At 34.1% G+C, this 24,548-nt stretch overlaps 1 protein-coding gene across 6 annotated transcripts in view; it reads left to right on the forward strand.

The window, feature by feature from the left end:
* Positions 1-24,548, forward strand: part of LOC111051560 — an 84,333-nt gene that overhangs the window by 20,210 nt on the left and 39,575 nt on the right. For 5 of the 6 annotated variants that reach the window (XM_039443034.1, XM_039443037.1, XM_039443035.1 and 2 more), the window contains 11 exons: positions 4,471-4,678; positions 5,859-6,038; positions 6,978-7,164; positions 8,397-8,698; positions 10,446-10,682; positions 11,332-11,480; positions 12,064-12,286; positions 13,670-13,804; positions 14,415-14,571; positions 19,430-19,569; positions 21,506-21,754. In XM_039443034.1, coding sequence (XP_039298968.1) covers positions 4,471-4,678; positions 5,859-6,038; positions 6,978-7,164; positions 8,397-8,698; positions 10,446-10,682; positions 11,332-11,480; positions 12,064-12,286; positions 13,670-13,804; positions 14,415-14,571; positions 19,430-19,569; positions 21,506-21,754 — 2,167 coding nt within the window. The remainder of the gene's footprint in view (positions 1-4,470; positions 4,679-5,858; positions 6,039-6,977; positions 7,165-8,396; positions 8,699-10,445; positions 10,683-11,331; positions 11,481-12,063; positions 12,287-13,669; positions 13,805-14,414; positions 14,572-19,429; positions 19,570-21,505; positions 21,755-24,548) is intronic. The other variant, XM_039443038.1, reaches the window with a different exon arrangement.

Here is a 24,548-nt window from a genome sequence, read left to right on the forward strand (position 1 = left end):
TCATTGTTATGGAATCTTAGCAGATCATTGATATCAATGTCATCGTACTCATCATTGTTATTGGCATTGTCGTTGGAATTGTTCGCATTATTTTCCGCGGGAAAGCCTGGGAACAATTCTGAATCGTCAAAACCTGTAAATTCATCACTACTTTCCATCATATTTACATTGAAAGGCCGTGAGAGACAATCAGCAACACAATTTGAGCGACCTTTTATGAATTCTACGGTGTAATCATAATCTTCCATTAACAATTTCCATCTCATTAATTTAGCATTTGGTTCTTTTAGAGAATGAAGCCATTGGAGTGGCTTGTGATCTGTTCTTAGGGTGAATTTTCTTCCATACAAATATGGCCTGAAATGTTTCACTGCCCAAGTTATTGCCAACATTTCTTTTTCAATAGTAGAAAGATTTTGTTCAGCGGGATTGAGTGTTCTAGAAGCGAATGAAATTGGGAGATCTTTATTGTCAGTCATTTGACTAAGGACCGCCCCTAAGCTTACATTGGATGCGTCTGTTGTCAAAATATATGGATCATTCAATTTAGGTAACTGCAATATTGGTGCGTTAGTAATTGCTTCTTTCAGAAAATTGACAGCTTCAATGAATTTAGGATCTTTTGGGTTTATAGTGGATGTTTTTCTCAATGCGTTAGTTAAAGGTTGAGCTATTTTAGCGAATCCTTTTATCATTTTTCTGTAGTATCCTGCCAAACCTAAAAATTGTTTTATTTGGTTAGTAGTTTGTGGAACGGGAAAATCTTTTATTGCTTTTACTTTTTCAGGGTTAGGCTGAATGCCTTTTTCCGAAACTATGTGACCTAGAAATAGAAGTTCTTTCTTAAAGAATTCGGTCTTGTCCAATTGTATTTTTAGTTGATGAGTTTTCAATCGTTTGAATACAACGTTCAGGTGTTTCATGTGCTCTTGTAAGCTATCACTAAATATAATAATATCATCAAGATATACAAGAACATTTGGTAAATCACAAAATATCAAGTTCATTGTCCTTTGAAATTGAGGTGGACCATTTTTCAACCCAAATGGCATTCTGAGAAACTCATAATGACCATTTTCAGTACTAAAAGCTGTTTTTGGTATTGATTCGGGTTCCATTTCAATTTGATGGAATCCTGAAACAAGGTCAATAGCTGAAAAGTACGTTGCTCGACCGATTTTTGAGAACAAGTCTTCAATATTCGAGAGAGAAAATCTATCATCTTTAGTTTTGTTGTTCAATTTCCGATAATCTACTACAAGACGAACTTTGCGTTTTCCTGAAGCATCAGGAAATGTTTCTTCGGCACAATCCATAAGGGAGAGTTGTACGGAGAATTAGACGGTCTTATTATCTTTTGTTCGAGCCTTCTTCTAAAAAATGATTCATTTTCTCGCAAAGGTCACTTACAGCATTTTCCATAGAACTCATTCTAGCATTCATGCTTTCAAATTCGGAAAACTCATTTTCAGAAGATTCAATATTGTGAACTGGAAACTTTTGAAAGTTGGAAACTGTTCTCATGCTCACATCGTTTGATTTTTTATTCAAATTTTGGTTGTTATTATTGAAGTTTGCATTTGGATTACGATTGAAGTTGTGATTTTGGAAACTTTGCCCATTACGAAATCTACTTTGAAAGGATTGTCCTCTGTTGAAATTATTTTGAGGCTGAGAGAAATTTCTCTGATTGAAATGATTTTGAGGTTGAGAAAAATTTCTCTGATTGAAATTGAAATCACGATTTTGAGATTGAGAAAAGTTTCTTTGATTTGAATTGTTTTGGTTTTGAAACTGATGGAAATTTTTCGGATGCGAATTTTGATTGGAATTTGACGAGTTTTGTTTTCCTTCAGATTTACTGACAGTTTGATTCATTTGTGTTACATCAGTAGTAAATCCTAAATGTTTCAAATAAGCACTACTCTTATTGATAATAGCCTGTCTTGCATCACTGAGGTCTTTGATTCCTAGCGTTTGTAGGTGAGCTCCAAGCTGGTGGTTGATTCCTTCGACTAAAATCATTACAATTTGTTTATCCAACTGAGATGAGATAGTTTCAAGAACTGGACCAGTTAGTCCATCGAGTTTGTGTCTTGAGATAATCACGGTTCTTTTTTGTTGCAGTCTATTTATGAATTGAATAGGGTGTTCTTTTTGGTGTGATTTCATAGCAAGCAGTTCCATAGTTAATTGTTCTACTGTCCTATTATCGGCAAAGTTGTTTTTCAAAACATCAATCAAATTTGAGAGGTCATCTACTGTACTGTTGAGGATTACATCTTTAGCAGGTCCATGTAATCTGTTATTACAATAGTGAAGGAGAATCCAATGATTGTCTGCTGCTTCCGCGATACGATTATTACAATAGTCATTTTTCAATTTTTCGACAACTTCGAGAAAGCTAAGTAGTTCTATTGGGTTTCCTGTATATTCAGGTATTATGTGTAGGTGATGTTTCGCAATTGGTCTTGAAATAAGGGGGTTATCCATTGTGCTTTCACTGTTATCTTCACTATTACTGTCACTGATTGTAGATGTAGAAGACGTGTTACCTTGAACTGTGGAGTTGGATACAGCTGCAGCCAGAGCCAGGTACGATCTTAACCTTGACCGGTAATCGATAAGAAGTTTATGGTCTGGTCTGCTATCCTTCTTGCCTTTCTTCCCCAGGATGGTGGTTGTTGGTTGTTGGTGTTGATGAGTCACTCTTCCACTTGACGGTCTCGATGATGGTTCATATCAGTTGCGACCCCGACTTTCGAATTTTCCGCGATCACTTGTGATTGATAATTGATCAATATAAACTGGCGGTTAAATGAACAGCACAATTTTCACGAAATTTTCACGTAAAACTCTTCAGGGTCCCTGTTCGGGCGCCAAACACGTTCACGTTCATTAAAACTCAGTTTTTAAAAAGAAATTTTATTTGCAAAAAATACATGTTAACACATCAAGTGGCTGAAGTAGACTAACTAAAATGAGCGCGCTGAGAGCGACACTAAGCGGTACTGACAAAATTTCGACCAACAACAGGTCGAAACGATCGTCACTACAAAAGTAAGTGTATTTTCACTTCAAAAGTGTTTTTTAAAATTCAAGTTTAATAACATAATTATAGAATCTGTATATGTACAGTAAAACAATGATAGAGACAATTTTATTGGCATCAATCATTAGTAATCTCCCAGTGCCTTGAAGAAAGTGTTTTCTATGATAAAAAATACAATCAATGAGGATGTCTTATTGCTAAATATATATATATATATATATATATATATATATAATATATATATATATATTATATATATATATATATATATATTATATTGGTATTGTTTAAAATGTGTCTACATTCTGAGTAAAATAAGTTAAGAAGTCAGATTCCAGTTGCCCAAATATTTAAATTACTTCATTATCGTGCAAGTCTATGTGGAAGAATATATTCAATGTGATAATGCAGGATTGATTGAAAAGGCAGTGATATCTGAAGTATACTCAGTCACATTGGCTTGTATGAGAAAAGTATTGATTTCATAGGTTCAGTCAACAAAAATATTTAGTTGACTGGAAGCTCAAGTCTCAACTTATTTTACTCGGTTTGTCAGTATGACATGATTCGTTTTATTGCTGGTTCAATGACGAATAATAGAGCGCATTCTGTAACTTCTGCATTCAATGACAGATAAAATATTCTTCTTCTTATTATTATTATTATTATTATTATTATTATTATTATTATTATTATAGGTTGGAACAATTATATTAAAAACTTCCACCACAGTTTATTCATTTGAGAATGTTTCTAGATTATTGTTACCATTGCTTATTCATGTGAGAATGTTACTGAATCATTGATGCCGCTGATTTTTTATTTGAGAATGTCCCTGAACGATTGTTACCATTGCTTATTTATCGAACAAATTATCCAGAACATTGAGTCCGCTGAAACCATTCATTTAGGTCTCAACTTATTTTCCTCAGAGTATAATGCAACACTAGAATATTGTCTGAAAATATCACGAATTTATTAAAAAGTTACATACATGTTTCAACACCTGCGGTGTCATCTTCAGTTTCAACACCATAGGCGTTCAAACATGTATCTAACTTTTCATAAATTCCTGATATTTTTAGACAATAATCTAGTGTTCTATTATGGATAAATATCACTATATCTCACCAAAAGCAGTATCTATCTGCACTCAGAGTATAGTTGGATAATGAAAAATACTTCGTTTTATTTCTGGTTCAACGACAAAATAATGGCAAATACTAATTTACAAATCTGTATTTAATGATAGATAAAATATTATTCTTCTTATCAATTGGGACAATTGAATTGAACAACTTGAAATGAACACCACCGTTTATTTGTTGAGATACGGTGTTATTTCACTACTGATTTTTCATTTGAGAATGATCCTGATTGATTGTAACCATTGCTTATTTATTGAACAAATTGTCTAGGACTTTCCTGAACGACCATGGAGGCAACCCGAACAAGAAAAATGGCAAGAATGAGAGCGTTTTACACGCAGCGTGCCAAGTGGGCGCGCGGAAGACATTTTCGTCGCAGGAGCGGCGAGCGGCGTGTGTGGCTTTGTTGCTGCAATGGCGCGGATGCCAGCTCAGCACCGGAGAGCGGGAGAAGGTTCAAGTCGACGCACAGGATTCGGTAATTATTTTCAAAATTAATAAATAAATGCAGCAATCTTCCATTTATTTTTGGTGATTACTAATCTTTATCTTGATTTAAAAATAGTAATTTGCATTGTAAGTTTCTACCAAAGAATATAAATCAATTATTACATGTGTAGTGAAATATTTTACATACAAATATTTCCATTAATATACAAATAAGCAATCTAATCAATAAAATTCACAAAATATTCAAAAATACAATACGGTATATGAAATTTACTACAAATATAAAAATAAATTGGATTTTTTCGGAAATAAACCTATTCAACTATAAGAAACCCATGTTCTAGAGCAGGTGAGGACATATTTCTAAACTTGAGTAATTAGTCAGTCTTTCATTACAATTTGACAGTGTAGAAGTTGGATTAAGTTCACATCTCATATTCAAACCATATTGTATTATTTGAAGCGGAAGAAAACATATAAATGATCTAAAGAATGCTACTTAACCAGCGGGAGGAGAAACCTTGTTCGCTTGTGGGAGTATGCAGTTCAAAATGAAAATGGAACATTCGTTATACAATATCACATAATAATATTCAAATGGTTGTACTTGGAATCGTGTGTGCAGGTCAGACAGAATGAGTCTTTTAAGCACGAGTTACTCATATGAAGGTCAAGCTTTTTTGAAATGAGTCCCGACTTAACTAAACTTGTAAGTTGATTAGTGATGGTGATGATAGTTATCCATATGAATAAAATAACTTGTACAACTCATTAGTTGTACCAGTTTTATCTAGTAGACTTTAGGGCCATATGCTAACACTACGTTCAATGATAAACTATGTTTACTTGTAGATATGGTAGCATTTATCATAATGTGTTTCATTCGGGGTTTAAACGAACAACTGACATTACTCCGTTCAAACCGAGTATATGCATACGGGCCTTAATCCTAGAGAGTTTGTGGTTTAGTAGTTCCTCAAGAATGTTTCGATAAATCAGTGCTTGTCAATATCAAGTCAAGTTATTCAATAAACATGTAAGTTCCACTTTTTCCATCATATTTGAACCAACAAAACTAATCTATTCAATAACAAAATACAGTGAAGATGGGGGGGGGGCTCAGTGCCTTCAAACGCTTCCCGTCTTCATTGATGTTAATGTGAAATTGAATAGAAATGATCAAGGAATAATGTATGTTTGTTTTGTAGAATGGTAACAGTGCGCTGCATGCAGCTGCTTGCTCTGGACTGCAGCGCTGCGTAGAATTACTGCTAGCAGCTGGGGCTCCACTGTTTCTCGAGAATAATGACAAAATGACACCCTGCGACACTGCTGTCAAAGCTGAAAATCATGCTATTGCTCGTCTCTTAGAGTCGAAAATGGTTTTTGTAAGTAACTTCTGATCACATTCAAGTATTCACACACTATGACAATTTTTTTTTATCTGATCGCCCCTGATCGAGACTGGGACTTTTTAAGTCATTCAAATTGACTTTATTTTTCCAAATTTACTGAAATAATCAAGGGTGTGATTATTCATACGCCACCTGCGATTCTGACAAACAAATCAGTTTTGTAATGGGCCATTCTTGCCGGGGCTCATTTAAATTTTTTTTTGGTATTTTTCGAACCCAATCAAGAAAGTCTGTTACAATACGTATCGTATTTTCGATCGTCAGTATTGATTAAATGGGGAACGTTGTTGTCAAGCCTGCTTGATAAGATGTGTCAGATAGAGGCATATTTGTCATGACTACTCAATGGATCCAGTGAAAACTCAGAACTTTTCTAGGGAAAATCTACAGTTTCATTAACAAATTTCTTCCAAAAATAGTAACAAGCAACAAAACCTTTTCATAAGACTGTACTACAGTACTTCTCATGTACATTTGATTTTAGATAGTGTATTGTTAATAGAGTAAATGATTATTTTTTCTCATTGACTAATCAATTAAAATTATTCCATCAAATTGTAAATTATCATAATTAAGAAGAATTACTTCTACATTCAATTGTTGGTGAAAAATTTGAATTCCAAGGCCCGGTAGCACAAAAGCCGCTTAAATTTTAACCGTGATTAATTTCACGAGAACCAATTAGAGAAGGCCTTTTTGATAAGACGGCTTCTTTGATTGGTTCTCGTGGAATTAATCACGATTAAAATTCAACCGGCTTTTGTGCAACCGTCACCAAGAGCATTAAAATTTCATTTAATTTGAGCATTGTTCACTCAATACTGTACCTATATATTTTTTTTTTTCATTCAAAGTTCTTCCAAATTTAAAATATTGTGAATAACATGAATGAATGTGAATTTGAATTTGTAGGCCGATGATAGTAGCAGCGATACTGTCAATGAAGTGGAACTTTATGGCTGCAATGAGAGTAGTGATGAGGTGTACAGTGGATTGAGGACACAGGACCTGCAAGAAGCCAAAGACCAACTTCTTGTCGAGACATCTGACATGCTCAATATCCCATTGTTCACTGCTGAAGCTCTGCTAAGAGATAACGGTAAATAAAAACAATAAACGGTAGAAAACAATAAATAAAAATGAATTTTTATTTTCAATTTTTCTATTTGCATGGAATACTGCGAACATTTATCAAATTAAAATGAACTTGCCATGTTGCAAAACAAATTTCATATCAAGAACTCTTGTCAAATTCCTAATTTTGATATACACATAAAATGAAAAAAATTCTCACATAACCTTACAAGGCATTGTGTAATGCAACACGCATCAATCCAAAGTTCCAATTCCTAAGCGACAACTATACAGGTTGGTGAAAAGTTTGTAAACAGCTTAATATTTCTTTTACAAGGGAAATTTGACGATAGGTCTGATTGGGGATCCTGTTTGAATAAAAATACTACTTTTCTGTCGGATAAAAATTTTTGTCCGCCATCTTGGAACCGCCATTTTGATTCCAACTTCATGTTTTTAATTGAGAAGGTGGTCATATGATACATGAGTTCGATACAGCATTTCAAGAGAAAATGAATGGCGAAAACCGAACATCGATATCTCAAACCGTTTGAAAGTTATTCACATAGAAAGATACTAATAAATCATACAAAAATGAAATAAATGAGTAGGTTGAAAATCTGACAGATCTAAATTTTCTGTTGTGCTGAATACGTGATTAGAAGTTACTATCGGTGTAAACACTTCAAAAAGTGTAATTTGATAGTTCAGTCTTTTCTAGAATTTCCATGTACTCATTTCATATTTCCTTTTTTTTTAATTTTGTATAGGCCAACTAAGGACCACAGTAATTCACCATTAACCATTATCATAAACGTCATCGTTATTAGCGCTGCTCTGATTAGTAAATCTGCCTCTGTTATATTTTTATATGTAATATTGTGTTTTCTTTCTTAATTAGTTCTGGAAGAAACTGATCAGGTACTATGTAAGCAAATTGTTTCCGATACACAGTTGAAGACTTGATATGTCTCGCAATAAGTGAATCCCAGTACCACCTCGGTGCTCAACTGACAAAAAAATGTTCATAGAAAACATATATTTTTAGACCCCATGCCTCATCACAACTTTCCTTAGTTTTCCTATTTTTAAACGCCCCTTTTTTAAAAATTAACTACCAATTTTAGAATTTTACAACTGATTCATATAAGGGGAATTAATGTATAGTATTTTGATATATTAATATAAAGTATATTACTATGCATATAAGGCGATTACATTTATAAGGATGGAATTGAGAGTGTATCCGATTTGCAGAATGGTCCCGAGAATGCCTGCTAGAAAAATGGATCCGTGATGCAGTGAAGTGCTGCCAAGTAGCCGGTGTCAAACCGCCACCGTCAGCCTACCAGACAAATGCGTTGACTCCGGTCTACCAGACGGCGACCGCAACCGCAGACGACCGCGAGACCGTCTCCACCTCTTGTGGAGGTCTCTATCCGGACGACCGATTCCAAGACAAAGCCGAGGAAGTGATAGAGGAAGATGATGAACTTCAACCAAAAGACGAGCAAATGAGAGGTAGTCATGAAGAAGAGGAGATGGGTGATTTTATAGTGGTCAGTATTATCATATTTCGAGTTGTCATATACTTTCTGTGTTATCATATTATATTGCGAGTATTTTCATATAGTATTATTGATTCTATGATACTTTGAGTATTGTCATATATAGTTAATATTGTGTGTATTTGCATTCAATTTGAAGGTATTTGAGTGAACACCTCCAAACTCAACTATTAATAGCATTAAACTTCACAGTATCCAAGTATTAAAGCTGTACACTAATATTTTTGCCCAAGCCGTATAGAAATGTATCCAATCATCAATGATACACTGGTTATTCTAAAGCTGCGTACACATATTCGTGCTTCCAACCCGCACCGAGCACGCTCCTCCCTCATACCGCCCTCGTACTGCCCTCGTACCACCATCGAACCACAGTCGCACCGCCCACGCACCCATCATGAGCGTTACGGAAGATGTTAGATCTTCTCGCGTTCCCCGGTCGAACCACTGTTGCTCGCCGGTCGATCATCAATCGCTCTGCTGGAGTGACGTTCGGTTGCGGAGCAGAGCGAAAGTCTGTACGCACCTTAAGATTTGAAGAAGTCTTTCGATATTTAGGGCTAGATTAGATTTTTTGTTGTTTTGAGACATACTCGGTAATCTACCTGAAGTACCTTTTCTAATTATTCCAATCATAATAAATTAATTCAAGTGGAAATTAATCACGCTGGAAAAATAAATAATAGCCTAGCGTTGGAATTTTGATTTTATTTATTCATAAGAGACATAATAAGTAATAAACTTCTTCTTCTTCTTCTTCTTCTTCTTCTTCTTCTCTTCTTCTTCTTCTTCTTCTCTTCTTCTTCTTCTTCTTCTTCTTCTTCTTCTTCTCTTCTTCTTCTTCTTCTTCTTCTTCTTCTTCACTTCAGTATTAGGTCTATTGATAATTAACCTGTTCCGGTACCCATATTTTCCTTGGCCTTCCTAATCTATTTCTCCAGTTGGTGCATAATGTTGGGCTTTAAAAGGAATTCATCCTGAAGGCATCCTATTCAAATCACTGCACCAGTTTGTTCTATTTTGTGAAGTTCTCTCGTGTACTGGTGTTACAGACAAAGCAGTTCTTATTTTATTATTTATGATTGTACCTGCCCTGGTGCAGCCGAACACACTCCTTGAAAATCTTATTTCAGCAGCTGGTATCTTGCTGTCTACTTTTTGTGTGTGAATCCAACTCTCACTCCCATAGATAAGAGTTGGAGTCGCAATTGTGTTATAAACATAAATATTCAAAATAATACAATGCATTTTGGAAACCGCAAACAGTATCAGGTATCAAAGAAAAGCAAAATCAAATATTTCTATTGTCATTAACAATTGCATGTATAGACAACGTTAAAAAATAAAAACATAGATCTTAATCAATAATATTATACATAAAATTTGTACACATTATAAAATATTACATGATGAAATGGTACAGTTTTGTAAATTTAAAATGTATATCTGCATGCTCCAAAAATTCTTCAATAGTATAAAAAGAGGTTTTAAGTAGCCACGTATTCAACTTTCTAATAAATACTTCATGAGTGTTTTTAGAGATGCAGTCAAACAACTTATTCATTTTCCTTGACCTTCTTTAAATATGACTGTTGAGTGATTTATTCAATCTACAATACTGATTAGTATTACTAATTGGAATACTAATTCAATCATAAGAATTCTGCATTTGTTTCCACAGTATTAATTTTAGGTGTAAGTTTAGTAGTTTTCAAGTCTGATTACAATTTTTCCCCAGTGCGAAATCTGCTATTCTGAGATTGCGAAAGAAGACTGGCCTTCAATTTCAATGACATGCGATCACCAGTTCTGCTCAAACTGTTGGGAATCGTACTTGACTGGCAAAATACAGGAAGGAGGAGAACATAGAATCTTATGTCCCGCACACCACTGTCATATATTGGTTCCTTCTGAACTTATAGAGCGTTTGGTACCTCCAAATATTGCTCGGAGGTATCTCCAATTCGACATTAAAGTAAGTATAATAAACTAATAATGGATCACTTTATATCTACCTTTATTCTTACTTTATACTTTATTTCATAGACTTTATAGTGTGATGCTTCATGATAGTTTAAGGAAAATAATCCAAGTATGTGAACGACTTTTTCCCATATTGTAAATGTTTAATAAATACCTCTGACATGAGTTACATGACAGAGAAAAAATAAAACAAATAAATAATCTAACAAAAACCATTGTTTCGTTACAGTTGTGTTGTGGTTCTTTTCAATAATAAAAAACACTCATTTGTGGTTGACAGTTTCAATTTGTGTTTTTCGCACAAACGTGAAATTGAAGATACATATCAATTTTTGTAAATCATCTTTTTTCGGATCTCTAATAATTCAACAACAATCACCATTGTTCTGTTTAAAAATAAAATTAAAGAGCCATAATGTGTTGTAAATCATGTTATTTATTTTCAAATATCTTTTGTTAAAAAGTAATGATTAAAAAACAGTCTTTTTATGTTCGGAATTGAAATTTGAGATAGTATTGTATACATGTTTTTTAACCAATACAATTCATTTCCAATTTTCCATTTAAATATAGAAATTCAAAAAGGGGAGTCCGATCTCTCAAGATGTCTAACTATAACTGCTCATTATTGAATTTTTAAGGCTTTCGTGGAGACAAATCGTAGCATAAAATGGTGTCCTATGGCTGGCTGTGGAAGAGCAGTTAGACTTCCGGAAACTGAGCACAACCGAGCCACTGAAATGCGCACGTCTCATGCAGTTGACTGCGGCAATGGGCACTTCTTTTGCTGGTAAGTACGACGGAAAAGTTTCACGATCAGCTGTTTTTGGGAACAGAATGATCCGTCTTATCATTTACATCTTCACATGATCATCAATGATGAAAGAAATATATATTGCCTTGGAAAGAAATATCAGTTAAGAAAAAGATTTGATTATTTAATATGATCAGCTGTTATTCATCCTAAGTTGATTGATTATCTGCATTTTAATATGTTTAAATTGTAAACTTTATAAATCAATTAATTAATACTACAGTATTAGAATAAAGTTACAGCTTTGCTTGTTGAACAGACTCTTGCATCAATAATACATTTTATCGTCGTCAAATCTATGATCTGTGTTTGTATGAATGCATTAATTAAACGAGTAGAAAGTCAGATATGGTCAGAAGTTTTTAGCCAGATCACTCCCGTGTTATCGTATGAACACATTAAACTGTTGGTACCGGCTGGAGTATGTCAGTCGTAAGGTCCATTGCCGGCCTTAATATTCAAGGGAGGTGGGACCTTCCCGCAAGGGACTCCCCACCAACAAAAAGCCATACGAAATAACTTTGTTAGGAAAATGAAATATGTTATTTTGTAATTATAGGGAGTGCTTGGGCGAAGCTCACGCTCCATGTGCTTGCTCCGAGTGGCAGAAATGGCTTGGAAAAATCTCGGAGGTGCGACCAGAAGAACTATCCGCCTCTTCGAGATCGGAACATGAGGATGCAGCCAACTGCCTGTGGCTCGTCACCAACTCCAAGCCTTGTCCCAACTGCCAGTCCCCCATACAGAAGAGTGAAGGCTGCAATCATATGAAATGTTCAAAGGTAACCAACGCAAACCGATTTATAAAATCTACAATCCTATTCTTCATATACACTGTGTCCCACGAAGAGATTTACACGTTCGATTTTATATTACGTGCCCATTCATGCACCGAACTTTTTCAAATTTTACACAGTTTACAAAGTAGGCTCTAAAAATAATCTGGGAAAATTTTAACTCCCTAACCTTCGTGAAAACAAAATGGCGACATATTGAAAAACGATACTTTAAGAACATTAAAAAGGTGTTTTTCTGGTTTTATTAAATATGTTTATTGCTACTCTAGGGCAATATGACTTTTAAATAAAAAAACTAGAACATAGCATAATGAAAAACCCAGCCAGAGTCAAAAATTATTCAAATTGAAATCCATCCACAGCAACACACTGATAACAGCGCTTAAGAAATGATTTGTAAGCTCTTACAAAGAAACTCTGCGGTATCCGGAGAAGTTCCTCTTCTATTAATCGTTTTAGTTCCTCATCATTATTGAAGCTATAAACTTTTTCCTATAAGTAACCCCATAAAAGTAAATCACAAACAGTTACATTTGGTGATCGGGGTGGCCAATCTAAAAAATCACTTCCACGACCAATCCAACGGCTATAAAGTTTGCCATTTAGTAATTGCTTGACATGATTTGCGAAATGAGGTGGAGCACGATTTTGTTGAGAGGTTGCTTGATCCATTTCTGGTACCACCAAATGAGCCAAGACTACTGCAACGAAGTAAACAAATCAGATGATAACTCATCAAAGTAGTTTTCTTAGGGAGCGAATTGGTAAAATTTTCAATATGCCGCAATTGTGTTTCTATGAAGGTTAGGGTGCTGAAATTTTCCCAGAATATTTTCGGAACCTACTTTGTAAACTGTGTAAAATTTAAAAAAGTTCGGTGCATGAATGGGTAGGTAATACAAAATCAAACCTCTTCGTGGGACACCCTATACTTCATATATTAGAAGACTTTTGAAAAAAATTATTGTCATTAGACCAGAAAAGCAACATGCAGTCAAAATGATAATGTACATATTTAAGTTATAATTTTCAATCAACAATAATTAGAGCCTAACGTGAAAACAAAGGCTTTAGATGGCATATTTCGAGTTGACCTTTGGCCGATTTATTCAACGAGTACTAAAACTCATTTTCCTGGCAGTAGATACTTCACCAACATCCAACACGACATAAAATGCGACCCATGTTTTGCTGTAACAGGCCCTGTAATAATACTACAAAGTAATTCATGTAATATTTTACAATAATACATTCCATGTTCTGTGTTTTCCATTCTTGAATAATACTACTCTACTTTGTTATACTTTATCAAATATACTTTGTTCTGAATATTTGAATGTGAAATAGGGTACTGTTTTGTTTCTGTAGTGCAAATACGATTTCTGCTGGGTATGCTTGGAAAGCTGGAAACGACATAACTCGACAACTGGTGGCTATTTCCGTTGCAACAGATTTGAAGCCGTTCACAAAGCAGATGAAAAACAGGGCGTACTCATCAGTGAGGTAATTTGTTGCTGCTACACTCACTATTTATGTCTAGAATCATCAGTAATTTGTCATAAACTTGGAATGAGATTATAATCATAAATAATAACATCGTAAACCATGTAATTATCATGCAAAAATTGTAAACCACATCATCCTGTCAAGATCAATCCAGAAAAAATTATACATTTTTAATTTGAATAGTACATTTTTTCAACTAAACGCTCAAAAAGATAAGATGAGAATGTACATATAACAATCTGCAAAATTATAATCGTGAGAATAATGTGCTGGCCAGGATAGCAGAGATGACTAAAACGTTGCATGAAGTGCAGTTTGCTAGCGCTATCTGGTCGTGAGTTGGAATCCCGCCGGTAGGCATGAACGTTTCATCACCTCATCAAATCACCCTTGCACTTTCCTCTGCACACTCGTACTTTTAAAATTCTCAAGTAGGCATCATCCGCAATATAAAATAAAATTAGAGACATTGTTCAATCTTTGCCCATCTTTATCTTTAATTGTTAATTTGGAGACAATTTCTAATATTTCATCACTTTATCTCAGAAATATTGCATATGATTCTAAAGTTGTGTTACGGTGTTTTGATTATCGATATATTTTTCAGGCTATGGTTAGAAATCAACAGACCACAGAGCTAAATCGATTCTTGCACTACTATACGAGGTTTAGAAATCATGAGAACAGTCGTAGACTGGAAGAACCGCTTTTAACTGGAATAGGTCTTAAAATGGAAGCATTGGCTTCAACTAGATCCAAGAAAGGTAAATATAAAACATGTGAAGATGTTACCAGCTGCTGTTACCGTTGCCAACTTGACAGCTCGTTAAGTAGTTATATATATATATCTATATGTATGATCGTTCAAATGTATAGCTCTAAATAAAGAGTTCACATTTGTCTAAAATAATACAATGAGGTTTTTCAGTTATTGAGTTGATCATGCTCGGTTATCCTAAATATATTAGAGAATTACATTTTTAACAAAAAGCATACAATGAAATCATGCTCACCTAATTGAGAAATGACAAAATATTCCATTAATATCAACAAATGAAAAATATTTGGTAAATTGAGGCACCATGTTAGATTGGTAAATAAAATAAACGTTAGACTCATTTACGTATGCATACGGTACCATAATTTATGAATTTTATTTAGATCTTTGCAACTTTTTTTCATAATATTCATCCATCTCATTAGAGTTGAAGGAGTGGCCATAGTCGAGTGTCTTAGACGCTGGCTTTGTAAACCAAAGATCCCGGATACAAATCTCGGCCGGGCAAAGTATTTTTCTCGAGTCTTTTCGGAAGGACTCGTTGATTCGTCGGCTAGGCTGTCTAAAAACAGTCGTTAGGTTGAGTCAGAGGCCCTGCAATTGATCGAAATCTTGACACCAGACCTGAGCCAGCCAAATCACTTGATATTTATTTACTAGAGCTGAAAGTTGATTTTATAACGATCAGCTTCAAGGATGGAAAGATTCTTTGCTACTGAAATTACTGAAACACAATAAAAGATAGCAAACCTTTCATTTTATCATAAAACAACTACAGTCGAACCTCTGTATTACGAAGTCGATTATCCCGAGAAAAAATTAGCTGCTGAGAGGTATTCGTTATTGAGAGGTTGTTCTGTCAAGAAAACTGCCACGATCTTATGGATCTTGTAATATTTCAAATTTCAAATTCAAATTTCAAATTTTATTCAATCCAATTCACAATATTTACAAATTATGAGAAAAAATAATACAGCTTAACAATATTAGAGTAATAAGTTAATATTTTATAAAGTACATAAAAGTCTAATTTATTAAACAAATAACAATAACATCAGACAAGAACTCGAACATGCTAAACCAGGACTAATTTGTGAATTTGGATAGAAAAATACTGCTTGCTGAGAGTACAAAACTCTACGTCTGCGAGCAGGAATGAATATCTGATAATTATGAATTTATAGAGAAGTAGAAAAATATAAAAAGAAGAAAGAAAGAAAAATTAGCAACCAATCACTCACACATTCACACTAACCATGCTCACTCTCCAATTCCAGCTCATTTAGCCAATGCATAGCCACCATTTTCAGAGTATTTTAACTAAGAAACCACATTGAATAAGGTCTCTAGATAGTCAGGCATAAGACCTCTAAGCCATCCAAGAACTTTTGTTTTAAAAACAAGTCGATTTTGTGTTCTCTTAATTTCAAGAGGAATATTGTTGAAAAACTTAGGGCCGAGAAATACAAACGATTTCTGGAAACAAGTGGTATACGATTTAGGAAGTCTTAGTAAATCAGATGTCACTCTCCTAGTTTGATAACTAGGAACATCCCTGAACAACGCATGACCACAGTTTCCAGACATAACATAAAACATATACAATACTTTGAAAACATAGATATATCTGAGAGGCAAGCATCTGAGACTCTGAAAGATAGGAAAAGAATGTTCATATCTACCCTCCTTCTTAATGGCACGAACTATGGATTTTTGTATAGTTATTAAGGGCTTCAAGTGACTAATGTAAGTGGAGCCCCAACAATTTATACCGTAGCTGATTTTTGATTCGACAAGTGCAAAATATAGCTGCCTCAGGACACTCATAGGGAGAAATTTATTCAAAAAGTAGAACTTCCTCAGCATTAACAGCAGATGGCTTTTTATATTAGTAATATGATGAGACCAAGTGAGCTTTTCATCAACAATCACACCCAAATATTTTAATGAGTCAGTTTGACCAACCACTTCACAGTCACAGTCATCACTCGCACAGCTACCATGAAACTTCAGTGCAGAAGGCAATGTCCATGATGTTGATAGTGTAAACAGCATGTATTTTGTTTTTGAAAGATTGAGCTGAATCCTATTGTGTCTAAACCAGAGCAACAGCTTGTTCAAATCATCCTGCATTAATCTTACCAAATTGGGGCCATCCAGATCACAATATGCCAATGCAGTGTCATCTGCAAAAGATACAGGCATACCAGAGAACCTGAACGAATAGAGATCATTAATAAAAATGAGGAACAAGATTGGCCCAAGGACTGATCCCTGTGGTACACCACAGTCCACTACCTGAACCTCACTCTTCACACCTCCAATGGCTACATATTGTTGTCTGTCATTCAAATAGGACAAGGACCAGTCATGAGCCACGCCCCTGATGCCAGCATTATACAATTTATTTAACAAGATCGAATGGTTCACTGTGTCAAATGCCTTTTTTATATCTAGAAACAGTCCTGCGACACAGCGTGCTGGCCTGAAGTTGAGACCAGAGAAAACAACTGCCATAAACCTTTCAAGAGCCATTTCTGTATTCATACATTCACGAAAGCCAAATTGGTTACTATAGAAAAAATTACATGAATCAAGAAATTCTAGAAGTCTCCTTTTCATTATCTTCTCCAACAACTTTGAAAATACTGACAGCAGGGATATAGGTCTATAATTGTTCAACTTTAATCGAGAACCCGACTTAAAAACTGGCACCACTCTTGCCAGCTTCATCCCAGAAGGAAACACCCCTGTAGAGAGACTACAATTGAAAATATCAACTAGAATTGGTACTATGGCCAGCGCAACATTCTTCAATAATCCAGAAGATATACAGTCACCCCCACAAGATTTACCATTTTCTAATCCTCTAATGTAAACTAAGAGCTCATCATAGGTAACAGCTTCAAGGAATATAGACTTCTGCTGATTAGTTTCCTTGAAGATATTATGATAGTCCATGTTATCAGCTCCACCATTAGAATTAGCAGCGACATCTCTGCCAATGCTAACAAAATACTCATTAAAAATATTTGACAATCTTTTTGCATCACTAACAATTTCATCCCTGTGTTCTATTTTTAATTCTTTTAGGGGTTTACATTTTTTCGGATTTCCACACAGCTTATTCAAAACTTGCCATTTTTGCCGTGGAGGCATTTGATTTAATGAAGAATAATACTTAATTTTTTCAATTTTAATCCAATTTTTTATTTTTCTAGAGAAATTTTTGAAGTTATTTTTTAATCTTAAGTTATCAGGGTTTCTTTTCGTGATATGGTATCACGGTGGTGAATAAATGAATATGGTATATGATACATATCATCGCGTTCGTAGGTAGGGTACCTATTAGGCCAATATTAATATGGAAATTTGAAAATTCATGCTGTTAATATAAAAAATTAAAAAAATATTTAAAATAAAAAAACTTATTTTTTGAATATTTATAGAATGTAATAGGTAAGTAAACTCACCAACTTATTTCTAGAAAGCTTGATTTGTACTATTAGTAGAGTTTAATCAAAGTACATACTCAGTAACAATATTTTTCAAATTCCTTCACCAAAGATTTTTTAGTACTTTTCACACTACTACTGTATTCGATTGAACGCAAAATACGGCAATTTTGTCAATAACATTACTATAAATACTATAATAACTCAACTTCCCTATTTTTTAATGTTTTATTTGAAAAAGTGAGTAATTTTCGGTTGAATTTTGCATTTGAATAAAACATCATGTTCAATAAACAACTCACATCTATTCAAACAGTCGAACATAAAAAGGCTGGTACACTATTTTTTTTCCTTGCCTGATAATTTTGAAAGCTTCTAGAACTTCTTGATCTGACGGATTCTTCTCCTCAAGTTCGTCACTACCATCATCATCTTAGTGACAAAAGCAAGATTTAGAAATTCCAGTCGTTCACCTGCCTGGTCTACAAATGACAAGTTCTTGAAATCCAATTTAGAGTAACTTGCATTCAATTTCCGACATGTCTTTCAACCTCTATCGACTGTCCACCACCCATCTTCTGCCTACCTGAATTGCCATTATTTTTAGTCTATTGACCTTTCTGCTGAAACTAAACAATTCCTTGAAAATGATCGTCTGCTTCCTATACACACTACATTTTGTATGTTGAAGTCAAGAGAAAACTTTATTGTTGAGAGGTCCGAAATTCGTTAAATAGAGGTAAATAAGCAGCCAAAACTCCAAAATGTCATGGGACCAGATAAAAATTCGTTGTGTAGAGGATTTCGTCAAGTGGAGGTTCGTTATAGAGAGGTTCGACGGTAGTTTTAACTCTTCAAGCGCCATTTTCAGGTGTAAACTCGATTCACATCATTTGATATCTTTTATTTTTGTTTCAATGAGAACTGTTATTCATATTTTAGTTATATTGCATATGTTTTATGCGAATTGATGTGGGTAGATGTGCTGAACTGAACAGCTAGAAGGTATACCTCTGACTCCCGATGTGTATGTGGTAAAACCCAGACTATGCAATTCCTCCTGTCTGAATGCCCATCATTTTCATTCCATGGAGGTCTGAGTGCTCCGCATGGTACATGCTACTGAAAATGGGGTCTGCCAGTGACTAGAAGATTTATCAGAGGCTATACCGATGTAGAATAGGGATCATTTTCAATAATTATTACAACGCGTAAGCCAACTTATGCACCTATAAGGATAAATAAATATTGATTAATGAAGAAATAATTCCATAGTACCCTTTTATTCAGTACTTTCTTATATAAAAAATATATTTTAATTTTAATGCTTCGATATTTTATATTGATATTTCATTATAACTGAATTAAGTTATATTTTGATGATCACAGGCGATACAGAATGTACAAAATTTGTGGAAGAGGGTGTCCGGGAGTTATTAAAAGCCAGGAGAATCCTGTGTGGGTCCTATGTGCATGGATACTACCTGGAAGATAATGGATATAGTCGCACGATTTTCGAATTTATGCAGGTAGGCTGTGCTCCAATTTATCCAATTATCGTATCAGCATTACATTTCTTCTTCCCCCTCAAATCCTGATTACTGAAAAATACAAATTAATAATACTTGAAAAATATCTATCTACGACCATGTTATAATGTGAACATTCCAACATCACAATCAATCCTATAAGAGCTTCTTTTTCATAATGGATTTTCAAACTATACTATTATGTTCACTTTATGCAATGATTCCACTTTACGATACAACTTCTCGACCATTCACAATGCAGGAACAACGAACAGTGTCGAAAATGGGATTGCTGAACTGAAATCAGCTGCTCCGAACACTATGGGCCGCTTTCCGAGCTCGGGATTTAGCTAAGCTCTAGACTTTAAACTGCTGGAGTCAGAAAATTGGCTTCCCAAAACGGGGCGTAGTCGTAGTTTTTATGATAATCTTTATTTTTTCATTTCTATAATTGGAAACGTTGTTCCTTGATGAAATGAAACATTCCTAAATAATTCAAAATAGTTGATACTTTCCACTATTTTCTCTTTATATTATTCTGTGTTCAATTTTCTAGTTTTTCGAAGTATAATTTAAACGTGGACTGCGACTACGCCTCGTTTCCGAAAGCCCAACTCTAGCTGTTTAAAGTCTAGAGCTTGACTAAATCCCGAGCTCGGAAAACGGCCCTATATGTTATCTAAGCTTCTAACGTATAAATCTATAATACAAGCATCTAATTCAAATCTATTTTATTTATCCTAATATAATATAATATCTTAGTTGAAAAATAATCCTAAAGTACCCTTTTTCAACTTTTCTATTAAATACAAATGCAACTAGTTTCGAATGTTCAATCCATTTCCAAGTTTTCTCAAAATCAAAAACTATTCTTTTCATATATTATATTAATTTTCTTTTAATATTTCAAATAGTTTATTTGATGAAAACTTGAAAATGGATTGAACATGCGAAACTAGTTGTTTTTGTATTTAATATAAACATTTTTTAAGGGTAATGTTGGATTATTTCTCAACTAACAAATCAAGTAGCCCTAATAAAATACATTATTAGAAAATATAATACCTATCAAATTCCAAAAGCAAAAATATTATAGTTGGCAACATTAAAGCAAAGGGTTCTGAAGTGAAAGAAGTCAGCTGTATTATGCTACCACTGATTTGATAGAGCTGCGTTGATTTCAAACTAGTTGGATAACATGATCTTGAATCATTATAATGTCAATATATTTTGAGATGTGTGTCTTTGTGAGTATTAAGTTTGCATTGATTTTAAAATATATAACCGTAGTTGTATATCAAATTTTGTTACCTAATAATTTAGTTGGTTTCCTCCATTCAAGTGAAAATTTATGAATTGAATGATTGTGCACATAACCTCAATTTGAAATTATGAAGTTTTGGATCAAAATTTTTGGGTAACTCCTCCTGATTCCTCCAAATTGTAATTTTTCAACCTATTTATTAAATAAAATAGCTATTCACACAATGTTACCACAATCAGTTTTTTTGAATGATTTGATTTGAATGAAGTTTCCTAAACCTTAGTAGTAGTAGTAGTAGTAGTAGTAGTAGTAGTAGTAGTAGTAGTATTAGTAGTAGTAGTATGAATGCAGAAGTTACTAGTAGTAGTAGTAGCCTAGTAGTATCAATACTGAAGACTGATTTGTGCGTAATCCCTGTACTGTTACTTGTTATTGAAATAGATTAATTAACAAAGTTCTGAATTCCAGTACGTTTCTTAAGGGTTCTATTTGAAGATTTTGTAGCTAATGATTTTATTTAAAGGAGCTTTTTCAATTATTAAATTTGGATGTGCTTGTCTAATAATTCGACAAGGTGTTTTTTTTCAATTTTTTGAACGATTTAATAGTAGCATAATGAGTTTATTGAATGCCTTAGTTTCAATGATGCTTTTTATGATTTGACACGTTTTGGCGTTGCAGAACGAGCTCGAAGAGGCAACAGAAAAACTATCGGAGATGGTGGCACGTCCCTACTTGCGCACTCCAAAGGGCGTGATTGTGCAGACGACGGCACTAGCACGTCGCAAGCGGCACGAGTTCGCACGTGCCGTGTCCAAGGGACTTGTTCCACCCGAGACGCCTCCGGCACGCAAACGCAATGCTACAGCAAACGCTAATTACCGCGTGCTTGCGGCTGCTATCGATGCCAATCATCAAACGGTAATCTATAGTAATAACCAACCGGGGTTTTAAGAAGAATGATTCATTTTAACACATTGAAAGAATAAGACGTTGATGCTGTCAATACCACTATAAGAGAACATCAACGTCTTATTCTTTCAATTATGGAGAAATACCACAACATCTCTAACCATACAATAACATTATTTTCACACTCTTATTCACATGGATAGGAGATACAAGCGATGTCCTCCCCTTTCTGAGATCTGACAACAGACTGATTGACAAAGAAATATTCACAATACAATACTTACCCAGTAATACAATGTTAGTTTTTTGAGGTATCGTTTAAATAAAAAGCAATAAGGTACTAGTTTATTCAATAAAAAAACTATCAAGTAAAATTTGTTGAATACCTATTGATAATAACGAACTTTTCCATAATTGAAAAACACTGATTTTATTGTCAATGTACAGGCAATCGCACACAGCAATAGACGGAAGTATGCAGGCAAGCGGAGAAAACATCCCTCCGCAAGTGTTCAAATTTTGCAACGTACACAGACGTCTGTCTTTCAATACAATATTTGTTTCCATAACCAAGACAAGGAAATGAAATCTCTTTAATTAAAGTGTTTCTTGTTATTATATACATGTATACATGTGACGAAATAATTTAAAAAGGGTACTCAGATTTATATTTTTATTCACATGTATACAGAGTTGCAGCGTGGCAAAAATTATGGAAACATCTCAATATTTCTTTCAAAAAGGAAATTTGACAATAGGTCTGATTGGGAAGGATCATATTCTAATTAAAACAACTGCTTTTCTGACATTTCAAAAAAAAATTCCTACAGTTACCTTGAAAAGTGACCATTTCTGCACTGATTACAGAACGCAAAGAATCACTTTTCCGCTCAAAAAAATTTAATGTGAAATACGTGCGCAAAGTTCCTCTGCTGCACTCAGTGTGCACTAAGTGTGTCCTCAGAATTGGAGTCGAGGCAGTGGTAGAGGACGGTTGTTTTCCAAGCAGCTCCCGTTCAGATAAGATAGCCTGTTTACTTCTATTTCTTGATTGTCAATTTTAATACTGAACTTTTTCATAACCTAGAAATTGTTTTTTTTTATGTATAGATATTGATTAATATAGCCCAATCGTAGCAAATATTACTAATCACGTAACACCATAATTATTTAATATTTATTTTTCCTTCTGACTCCTATACTTTTAATTCGTCGACTGATATTTCTGAGTCTGTACGGCAGCATTAAGAGTTGTCAGAATTTATTATTCCAGTTTTAAATAATAGAGAACATTAAAAATATATAAATATTTTTCTGAACCTCAGCTCATCTAGAAAATTTGTTAATAGACTGTTACAATACGTGAAGAGTTTCTAGTGATTATTCTTTAATAGCTCTCTGGTAATTCACACTCCAAATTTTATTTCTTTATCATCTCAAACAGTTGAACAATTCAGTTAGGCTGATTGATAAGTTTTTAATAAATTGTAATTCCATTGGGATTTGGATTAGTTACTGATCTGCTTCTCACAACGAATCAACTAATTAATTACTCAATAACTTTTCAAACAACAATTACCTATTTCAGAGACTTTTTCGATATTCTAAGTGGCAAACATACATTCTTTTGTGTTCCACTTGTCCTTGTAAGCGGTGTACAGGGGTATATTATTTGTAAACTCTGTGCAGCCTTGCTCTGGGCATTTTTCGGGCTTGTCCCGGAGGCGGACGGGATACGCCCGATATTTATTTGTTGGAATCAAAAGGGCCACATTAATTAACAGTAACTTGGTTCTCAGTGAGGGGCAGACTAAATTTCGGTGTTTGCTTGAACTAGGATATTTTAACTGAAAAGTTCTATACATACTCTACGGTACGAACTCTTCAAAGATTTCTATAAAAGAATACGAGTAAATTAATTTCTTATCGTTTCCTTTCTACATCAAGCTACAATATAGTACAGTACTACCGTTTCGTGTTTTTGAGTGTCTCTTTCCTAGCTAGCGTTTATCTCTGATTGTCGACGTTGACTCTGGAGCTTATCGTGTGATAGAGTCCCAAAACAAGAGATAAACCGGCATCTCTAACCTCTATAAAAAATCGTAACTTTAACTTGCTATCTTGATTCCTGACGCCGTGCAGACTGATATCAGTTGTAACTTTCACTATTATTGACCAGACAGAATAAATTCTCAAACGTTTTTATCACAGAATATCACTTTCTGTATCAGAATATTACTTTCTGTAATATTTAATATAACTTTGATGTAACTTTCTGTTACATAGACAGAATACATTGTACTTAAATATAACTTTCTGTTACATAGACAGAATAAATTGGACTTTAATATAACTTACGTATACATTATAACTTGAATATAACTTTCTGTTTAATATAATATTAATTACATCACTATTACAATAATTACTATTAATCCTGTCAAATATAATCCTAATTAATCGTCTGTATGGATGTTTCTAATTCTAATTTAATTCCTCTATCAATATTAAATTACTAACACTTGAATCCAATCATACTATTTTTTCTCTCTCTATCCTAAATAGAGCATATTTGTAAGTTATTTATTCATATTCTTTTCTACTAAATCTTAGGACATACCTAATTGAGGTTTACTATTGATACTCTGATTACAAGAGAGGATTGCAATGGAGGATTTCATAATAGGGAGAACTAATAAGGGAAACCCTAAGTTGACTTTTCGTTATTTTACTTACAGGTTTACAAATATTAATGCTGCTGGTCTACGCCAATGGCGTTGCTTAAACAAAAAATGTAAGGCTG

This window comes from Nilaparvata lugens, chromosome X, assembly GCF_014356525.2.
Source record: "Nilaparvata lugens isolate BPH chromosome X, ASM1435652v1, whole genome shotgun sequence".
Taxonomy (NCBI): domain Eukaryota; kingdom Metazoa; phylum Arthropoda; class Insecta; order Hemiptera; family Delphacidae; genus Nilaparvata; species Nilaparvata lugens.